Here is a 10588-nt window from a genome sequence, read left to right as displayed (position 1 = left end):
TGAGGAGTTTTGACAGCCGATCAGATGATTGCGATCGTAGCGACAGCTGGCGTCGACAATTCTTGGAATTTTCTTGAGAAGGGAATTTGTCCGCTAGCGCCTCCGTGTTCATGAAACATTGCATCCTGAACTACATCGCGTTTACGAATGTTCCCAAAGGGTAAACAACTACGTGTGATCTGGTATAGCTTCGAATTCCATCGGAAATACCACAAAGCATTGAAGATGTACGACGCGCGATTCAGCAAGTTTAAAGAAATTATATGTCTAATTTAGTAAAATGTTTTCAAAATGATTCGATTGAATTTTTTTAAATGTTGCATAATAAACAATTTTGTTCAAACTCATGTATTATTAATAAAGTTAAAAGATAAAGTTTGTCTTTATTTTGATGGAACAAAATTTACAGAAATTAAGTTACTATATTTCTTCTTCTGTAATTTTTTCTTTAAATATTTTAAAAGCATAATTGAAATTGTGTACGATTTCGATTACTAAAGAAAATAAAGTAACATTAATTTGTGAAATCATTTTGATTTATTAAAATCTTTTGATTCAAAATTACGTAATTTTACTTACAATTAGAGACAAATAATATAGAAAAATTGATATAATGAACTAATTTATATAAATTAATACAATGGATTAATTTACATAAATATGTTTTTTTATTAAAATGGATATAAATTTAATTCTTTACATCTAATTACACATTAAACTTATATAAATTGTTTTTACTTATCAAGTGTTTAATCAACTGTTCAAAGTTTTAAAAGACAGGATTAAAACTATCTAATTTGTATATAAAATTTAATTTCAACATATTGTTTAACTTATTATATTATATATACTTATTCAATATTTTATTTATTATTTATTATTATACACTTATAACACGTATCAATCTATAATATATTATTTGTAATATATGGATTTCTCTGCAGATTATCGAATACAAATAATTCAAATAAGTTAATAAAGCGGATTTGACATTTGATAAATTATTTGTGCTCTTTAAGCAATCCTGCAACTTAATTTATAGGCTCAATATATAATTTATACTTTAATAAATACTTCATTATTATCTTAATTATTACAATAAATATATTTGAGATTGAAAATTTCAATAAAATACTCTATTTGGAATTCTTTTAGCACATTGTACGCCATAGTATAATTATGTTGAAACAGCTGTCTTTTATAATCTTAATCTCAAAATTCTAATTTAACAGGACGTTTCCAAGACTGAAATTGTATTTTTTATGCTTTCGATCTTTTATTAAATTGCGTTATTTAACTAACAAGTTAAAGTCTCCATCTAAGCTAACGTCTCAAAACTACCTATTCACCACCCTACCGCGGGGCGGACCAACCCTCACAACTGCGCAGGTGTATCACACCGGCTCTCACCTTCTTATCAACATCTCCGAAAAGCCAGTCACGCCAGAAGGAAGGCTTGGCTCGGCTTACATCTTCCTTCGCACCTTTTCCTCTTCTTTATTTACCGCGAATACCAACCCGAAGACGATACATCCCCCGATCTTTTTGACCGTCACCACCTCGCATCCTTCGAAGGGGCAATTGCTGGGTAGGACGATGCGATGGGCGAGGGCAAAAGCGACCGTCCCGGCAAAAGGTAACATTTCGCGCTGCTTCTTGCCACGATCGAAGTATACTTACATGTTACGCCGTTTAATTAACTCTTTAACTCGGATTCGTAGAATAATTATTTGCCCGCTCGCATTGCCATGCTGTTTCCTGTAAAGATTTAACTCTTAAATTTGCCAGATAAAGATTAGTTCAATCCAAACTAAATATTATATATTACATACAAAATAATAATATGAAATCTTTTTCACTCTCTGAAACTTTTATGAAAGAGTAAAATGAAGAATGAAATTTTTGAAGATTGAAAATTGAGCCATTCTTGTGGCGATTAAAATAAATTTGTTATAAGAATATTGTTTTCGCTTATTTTCCTTTTCGTCATTTTCTATGTTAAAATAATAATAGTTGCATTTAACATTTTTTATGTTATTCTTATTTTATTTGTTTATTATTATTTTTATTCCTAATAAATTTTTGTTTCTAAAGAGATATATATGAAACGTTTATAAATACATTACACTGCTATAGTTATAATAATATACAGATATTACAAGATTTAAATGACAAAATAAAATATATTTTATAAATAATAGAAATGTATGCTGTGCTAATATAACGCATTTACTTTATGTGTATTTAAAATTCAGGACTTTATACGTCTCTCTATAAAATATACATAATTAGATAGCTATTAATTATAACAATCTATTCAATCAATATTGAAGATTATAATTATCAATATTATTGATTGGTTTCTCATCTTTGCGCGATACTTTCGAGAGTCTTTTTCAATTTGATAAGTGGCAAGCACTTCGAAGTATGCTTTCAACCAAATGATCATCACCGTTTAATCCCATTTATCCCGATCGTTAGATCACGCCTAGACAATTTAACAGCTTAAACGAGATATATATCGTTTACTGCATTAATTTTACAAAGTAATGCGGTAAAAAGGTGTTCCATCAAATAAATGTGGCGCTGCGGAATTTTAGGACTAGGGGATAAATAAAACACAGACAAGGGTTGAAATATTGCTAAATATTCAATTCGTCTCGCTAGCGTATCTAATTATAGTACTAATTTGAAAAGCAATGGCGATAAGAGACGAGATAGGTGAAACTTTTGATGGCCACGGCCTGGATTCCTCCCATGAAGAAAGCTCGCGTGCAAGCCACCTACGGTGGCTCTGTAAAATGCGTTCAGATTGAATCACGCACCGCGACAGTAGAATAACTGACCGGCCGGCGAACCCAGTGGTATATTGAATCGCGTGTCGGCCGGTGCGTGCAAGGACCACGTGGTACGGACATTAATTTAGCCGCCCATACAGATTTGTCGTGCGGAGAAAGTCAGTGTGGGGATAGAGTAGGGTCCGTTAAAATCGGGGCCATTGGGTCGAGCAAAACGAAACCTCGGTATTACGAATCGACCAGAGAGTAAATCGACGAACGCGCGAGCTGTAAGGACGAGAAAGAAAAAAAAAAGTAAAATGATACCAAAACAAGCTGTCAGGTTCGAACAGATTATCAATTCGCTTTGTCAAATTTCCGATGAGGAAGGGTTTAAAGCGAAAGAGAAAAATATCTCTACATGCTCTTTACGTGTCGTATAGTTGCCTTACTTTAGCCTGCAAAATATTTGGCAACAGTGAGATCATAAACGGTAACATCATGCTATTCTACAGATAATTTTTTTAGAGCCAGGCGCTCGTCTCATGTACGACTAATTATGTTTGAAAATCAGCATGAATCGAAAGGTTGATGATAAAAGTATACATTTACTTGATTAAACTCTTTGTTCAAATAAATTAAGTATAGGAAGGAATTTAGTTTAGATAAAGTAGAAATAGTGTAACATTTAGACATATTATTTATGATTGATAAATAATTTATTTATTAATTATAAAATTCATATTAATTTCTCGATTACCTTTATTGTGTCTTCCTCTTCAGAGCTTTTTGATAATTAATTACAATTTATTAGAAAAAAAAAACAAGTTCGTTTAGTTCTCAAAATTTCTTTGCCGTGACAATGATTATAGTCAAAATTACAATATTTTGAAAACATCTTACGCATATCATGTTTATCTTTGACATAAATTCGCGAAGACTGACGTGCGCACAAGCTATTAAGCCAGGATGAGATTTATTTTTCAAGCTCTCCGCGCATTTTGCAGATCGATTCGTCGCGTCTGGGAGAGCCATTGTAACGGCATGTTCGGTACCATCGTACCACTCTCTTCCTGTTCCTCGTCCTCCCTGTGCCTCCTCGCCGCTCCTGCCACTCGCCCATCCTTAATTCGCGACTTCGGTTCCTCGTCATCTTCAGTAAGCTCAGGCTGTCTAGCCACATCATGTCGCGAATTGTCCTGCTTGCCCGCAATACTTGTGAAGCCGACGGTCTAAATTAACGAAGTTTCACTAGTAAAAATTAAAAAAAAAGCTTGGCGAACAATTACTTTTTAAAACAAAATTATATGATAAAATATTAATTAATATTATTTAATAAAAATAAAATCAGTAGACTTTAAATTTTGTTAAACGGTGTCATTTTCTGCTCGACTACGATTAGGCAAAGATCCTCCTCTCGCGGTGTCGGTAAGTCGTCCTCGGATTCCGAGGTAGCGCATGGTAAGGGCAAGGATAAAGGACGTAAGAACAAGACCAAGGAAAGATGGCCATTCCTGGAGGAATTAACGGTCGACGAGCTAGCTCGCTATCGGAGGAAACGGGTGCAGGATCAACCGAAGGACAATCTACAATCTTACCCGGAATCGGTAGTCCAGTGTTCAGCTTCTGAATATCGGCGCGCATTTGGTGCAAAGAATGTTAAAGAACTATCTAAGGTATCCATATAAAATATATACATATTTCATTTCGAGAAATAAAAATCCTTTTGATATGTTTTAATTTGTTTAGTTGTTTAATGAAATAGAACATAAATTTTTAAATTATATTATGATCAATTAAAAGACAAGATTTTCGTAAAACAATATACAGTAGAATTTTGTTCATCTGCACTCTATTTATGCGAATAAGTTCGTGTTCAGTACCAAATCTACGAATTCATATACGTGAGCTCTTATTATCTGAAGTAAACGACGCCATAATTTGAATAATAGGAGCTCAACGTGTTCGACTTCAGTTTTCTGAAAGTTAGATCCTATTATCGGAACTAATAAGTACTGGTAGAAGCTAGTGTGCTTTTATTATCGGAAATGTCTTGTGTCCTAATATGTTCGGAGTTTTATTGTATACAATTATTAATTACATTACATTTATACCAAATAAGCACAAGAGAGTTACTTACGTTATCGCTAATTAAATTATATTTTATAACAAATATTGGCTTTTGAATTTATATTAAACATTTTTTTGCTTTTAGTGAGCAATAAAAAAGGTAGATTTTTGTACACTGTGTTTGTGTGTGAAAATTTATCTCTTTTAACATTCTCTACATTAAAATTATATACTAATTTATACTTAAATAATTTATATAATAATTTATGTAATAGGAAAATTTCTGGCCTGAAGATTATTTGCACGTAGATGGAACTCCTGAAAATGCGCAACCTTCGAATTGCATGGATCCTAAAGAACACGAAGCCGAAGTCGAGGATTCACCTGGAAAAAATGAGAATGTTTCCTCTCAAGTGGTTCATGGAAACGAAATGATGGAGACGGGAGTTCGTCAATTCGACAATTCAATGAGACGCCCTTCGTTCAGAAAGTAAAATTCAATTGTTACTAGTATAAATTGTATAAAATCGCGTTATATAATTAACAAATATATATTTATACAGTTAAACAAATAATAAACATAAAATATATAATATAATAATATATATTAATATAATATTTTTTAATATATATTAATATAATATTTTTTAATATATATAATATTAATATAAATAAATATTAATAAGAAATACAATTTTTATTAAAACATAAATCTTAAAGCTAAAAAGGCAATAAATAATTTAAAATACGAAAAGGCCATTACATTATAATATGCATTGATCCAATTCTAATTTTCATTCGTTTAGTTAATTTCACGAAGATGTCTTTTGCATCGTGAATCCTATAAGCTCATCGTATCGAACTGTTCCGAAACACGCGAGTTTACGCAAATCGAAGAAGGATAAAACTAACTGTCATGCAACTAAATTGGCAACAAAATCGACTCTTGGTTTTCTTGTATTTTTTGTTGGATTTCTGTGACATTTAATAAAATGCGAGCATATATTTCAAAGCATTTTATTTCGCAAATGACTATAGATACGTAATAAGTTATTTCTTATGTTGACATACCAGTTACAGCAAATAAAAATGAAATTTTTTATAATTATGCAAAGTATATACAAAAATCTTATTTAAAATAAAATTTTTAAATGTAATGTCGCATTGAGTAATTTACAGTTTTAAAATTAATTTCTGATTTAAAGAAGAAATAAGAATCAAAGATTCAAAGAGAAGTAAGAGTCATTTTAATATAAATTATCAAAAAATCAAAGCCATATAAAAAATGAAAGTTATTTTGCATTGCTATAATCACTGTATTTTAATTTATTGCCATCTCATAAATTCATTGTTATTGCATTGTAAAAAGGGGTACCAGCTTGAAGTGCAGCGGTGATTTTTATACCGATACGGAAACATATTCAGCGTACGTACCTTATGAGGGTCAGCATCGTGCTGAGCTCATACGCCGACCTACATCCCTGAAAATGGAAGGTGATTTGGACACCATGACGGAGAAGTGCGAGAAATTTATCGAGTGGCTTAACGTTAGCCGACCGGAACTCATGCGTGTACCCACCCACTTGAAGATGGAGGGTGAGTTGGAAACAGCGACGGAAAATCAGGACAAATATGTCCCTTTCGTGGGGGCACGAAGGCCAGAATTGTTGAGGCGAAGCACGAACTTAAAACTCGAGGGGGATACTTACTTTATGCCGGAATATACCGATGTATTCAGGGACTACAGTGTCAAAGGTAACAGCATTAAATTAAAAGTAACATGATGTATTAAATAACTTATAACAAATAATTTAGTTTAAAAAAATATATATAAATAATTTAAATTAAAAAATTATTTTCATAGCTATAAGTTAAGGAAACTGAGATTAAAATTTAATCAATCAAAGCACAGTTCATTGAACTTGAGATTAGTTTTCTTTCTTTTAACTGATTATAAATTCCAATCCAATCTCAATTTCAATCTCTAGTCTGATCACTTTAGGATTATTCTCTTTTGCTTGTTATCATAATCCTCTTTTCTTTGGACTACATATTACAGATAAATCGCAGCCACAGAAACCTCAAATGCATTTAAAAGCTAGCGGAGACTTTTACCAAAACACTGAGAGCATCAAAAATTTCGCTCATCCTTGCGTTAAACAGGCACAAGAAATAGTTGAACGGGTTAAAGACAATAATGAAGAAAACAAATGGATGAGAAGTCAAGAAGAAGAGCGGAAGAAAGATGAGGAGATGAATATGTTGGTATCGAAATTGGAAGATCTAAATAATCGACCGCTCGAAGTTCCCGAATATCGTGATGCATATAAGGTATTTGTTGAAAATTAATTTATTAAGCTCTAAAGATCTTAATATATGTATATTAAAATAGATATATCTCGTATATATTATATCTCCGCGGTGATAAAAAAGAACATACAAGATAGCATTTTTGAGATAAAAGAAATTGATTCTAATTTTTGTGGAAAAACGACACATTGTTTGTGTGGAAACAGAAAAAGTCACAATTTTAAGTGATAAAATTTACATAATCTTTGAAACTTATGACATAGTTTTCGTTAAAACTTATGACATAGTTTTAACGAATATATTATAAGTGAAAGTATAACATGGAAAGAAAGTGAAGTTATGCATGTTCGCTGTTTCAATTTAGTTCGTTGTTCTAATTTAGAAAGAATTTTGAAACTACTCTGAAAAGTTCTTAATTTTGCGATGTGTTTTCTATTAACATGATAATAAGATTTCATAGAATATAATTGTTAGGATTTTCCACGTGAACGACCGAAAATCGCGAAACCGGATACTGAGATAGGTCGCGCCGATGGCTCAAAGATGACTTCGCCATCGCGCTCTAAATTTTCTATAAAGATCGATCAGGATCCAGAGTATCATTCCAAGTATCTCGATTATCCCCGAGATCGTCCTATCTACCGTAAACCACCGGTGATGCTGCGACCGACAGGAGTGTCTTCTTCTGATCGTAGCAGCGTGTGTTACGGCAAACCAATCCCTCATGAAGGCCGTATGTATGAGTATGAGCCCACTAGTGAAGTGAGATCACAATACATTCCCTATGGATACGTACCGAGAGTTGAGACGCTGAAGATGCCGGCTAATCTGCGTTTGGAAGGTGATCTTGATCTTCAACCGGAATATAGGAATGTTTATTGCGCAAAATATGATCGTCAAAGTTGCGATGATCTTAGAACTATTCGTGGTAGGGGTGATCGTAGTCCAATTACAAGGAAGGAACACCACTGGTTAAGCAGTGGAGACAAAACCGTTGCGCAAGGACAGGATGCTTTTTGTGTGCTAGACACGCGGATTCATGAAGAGAACGTCACTGGGAAACCACCGCCTGCTAGTAGAAGGTACGTTTATATTTGTTGATATTAAAGAAAAAAAAACGTTTGTTTGTAAACTACGATATTAAAGTCAAGAATTTTTTTGGGATGGAAATTTGCACAAATAAAGAAATATTGTATTGTAACATTATCGCTGGCAACCAGTTGAAAATAATCTTGTTTATTTAGTAAAAATATTAATAAAACAAATATACTCTTGTTTCAATAAAATGTTATTTATTTCTTTAATAATATTATCTTTGAAAATTAACAAGATTATTTTTAATTAGACTAGCTAATGTTGTTAATATAATCCTTTTCCGAGTGGAGACATACAACAATTTAAGATTCTAAGAAGTAGCGTTAAAAACTTTTCACTTTGTTTTGTACAGCACAAACTTTTTACATTCGATTTCTAGAAGCTCTAAGTTGCCTCAAGCCGCAGCGGCGCCGAGACCGACGCAGTTGGATCTGGATCGCACTATCGTCACAAGGACCCGATCTCCTAGTCCAACATATCGTTTACACGTTTGCGATGTTGATAATGAGCGGCGAGGATTCGGTCGACTTGGACAGTCTTCCGAAAGAATACGCAGCCCTTCAGCTGACCGAGTAATTCGTGACGTCGCCAGGCCATATTCGCCCAGTTTTGGTAGAAACAGACAAGACCGTCGCGCGAATGATCAACCATTTGTAATCCTAGATAACGCTTCGAAGAACGTATCAGGTAGAAATAGTGATCGCAGAAAACGTACCGATAGAAGCCTCGATGTCCCAATACCGGGGGTTTCTCGAGGGAGACCCAAAACACCGTCCAGATGGATGCCACCGTGGTACGACAATACGAATACGATTTAGTCTACACTATTAAAAGATAAAATTTAAACCAATTCCTTAAGTTAAATAACATTTTGTTATTTTGAATTTTCAAGTGTATTGAAATTATGTATTATTTTAATATAAAACAATCACATCTAATTAACTTATTTCTGTGGTAGAATTGCTTAGTTTCAAAATAAACAGCGTTTATATTAACATTATTAAAGTACACACTTAGGTTGCACTCGGTGAACACACTATCAACACTATTATGTCATTTTATTGTTTATTAGATATAAAATAAGAATAGAATGATGCAATAGCGCTGATAGCGCATTCCTCGTGAACGCAGTGAATAAAATATTAAATTTGAGTCAAATTAATACATTTCTTGAGTTAAAATGTTGAACTCTATTGTTTTTAATTAAATTAAATTAATGATATATTAAATATAAACAGTGGCAACCTATAAGAATCATTAAAAGTAACTCAAATTAGGTAACAATATATTCTTTAAATTGTAAACGGAACTGCCGTCTGAAACTTTTTTGTTAAGCGATATTAAACTGACGGCAAATTTAACACTGCCTGTAACTTTGCATATAAAATAACTGGAATTAATCTACCAAATTTATTTTTAAATACATACTATAAAGCTGAAGCGACTGCTAATCTTTGCAGAGACTCTCTTGAAACGAAGAAAGCAGTTTTGAGAAACATGTGTTTTCCTTTAATAACATTCATTTTGTTTTTACTAAACAATAAGCAACTTTTTATTAAACAAACAAAATTTGAAATCGGTCAGAATTTGAACTAAATATGACATACGAGCTAAATATAGAAAAGATTTGTAATTCATATTAAATATTAAAATTTGAAACATTGTTAGACTCTCTCTCTCTTATCTAGTTTGATATGATGAGCTAATTAATTATTGCGTATAAACATTATATGATAAGATATCCTTGTATTACTGCCATTTATTATAATCTGTAATCAAATATATAAACGATGCCTAGTTTTTGGTGATCTTTTTTAAGCACCGTGTTATTTCGTTAATGTTAACCCTGCGATGCCTAGTGGCATACCCAAGATTTTTTTTACTTTGCTATGCTACAACTTTTTTATTAATGAAGATATATATATATATATATATTTGCTTGTTATCGTTACAAATAATATCTGATGTTTTGATTGAAAAAAAAAGTAAATTCATTTCTATAATATTTTTCAATATTCAGATACATGAATTAAATGCTTTAACACCACTCCAAAACATTGAAATCGTTTTATGCTTTGTAGTTTTCTAAACATATATATTATAAAAATCATTAAATCATTTACTGATATTAAATGATACAAAATCGGACGATAGAAAAAGTGATTACCATAAAATATTAAGTCGATAGTTATGCTAATTAAGAAAGTTGCAACTCACTGTAACTTTAATTGAATTAATGCGATTCAGTTATATCATTAAGAAAATCTTATACTTGTACATAATTAATCACAAGCTGATATCGCGGGAGCTTTATTTGAACCAATCCTTTAATTTCA

At 32.1% G+C, this 10588-nt stretch overlaps 1 protein-coding gene across 1 annotated transcript; it reads left to right on the top strand.

Annotated features, from left to right (window-relative positions):
• Nucleotides 1–1369: 1369 nt before the first annotated feature.
• On the top strand, nt 1370–10070 carry LOC105152152 (uncharacterized). Its single transcript, XM_011066257.2, has 7 exons — nt 1370–1636; nt 4180–4453; nt 5123–5337; nt 6217–6602; nt 6907–7178; nt 7632–8239; nt 8632–10070. Exons 1-7 carry the CDS (start codon nt 1602–1604, stop codon nt 9068–9070), a joined length of 2229 nt encoding a protein of 742 aa, XP_011064559.1. The 5' UTR covers nt 1370–1601; the 3' UTR covers nt 9071–10070.
• The last annotated feature ends 518 nt before the right edge of the window (nt 10071–10588 follow it).

The sequence above is a fragment of the Acromyrmex echinatior genome, chromosome 16 (assembly GCF_024713525.1).
Source record: "Acromyrmex echinatior isolate Ae372 chromosome 16, ASM2471352v2, whole genome shotgun sequence".
NCBI classification, from domain to species: Eukaryota; Metazoa; Arthropoda; class Insecta; order Hymenoptera; family Formicidae; genus Acromyrmex; species Acromyrmex echinatior.
Note: the sequence above shows the minus strand (reverse complement) of the source record. Positions and strands in the feature narration are given on the sequence as shown.

What these genes read in the sequence shown, in the direction of transcription:
- LOC105152152 (XM_011066257.2), top strand. Translation starts at nt 1,602, where the DNA reads ATGGGCGAGGGCAAAAGCGACCGTCCCGGCAAAAG. An exon ending in AGCGACCGTCCCGGCAAAAG is followed by an intron (nt 1,637 to 4,179) that starts GTAACATTTCGC and finishes GACTACGATTAG; the next exon opens with GCAAAGATCCTCCTCTCGCG. An exon ending in CAGGGACTACAGTGTCAAAG is followed by an intron (nt 6,603 to 6,906) that starts GTAACAGCATTA and finishes TACATATTACAG; the next exon opens with ATAAATCGCAGCCACAGAAA.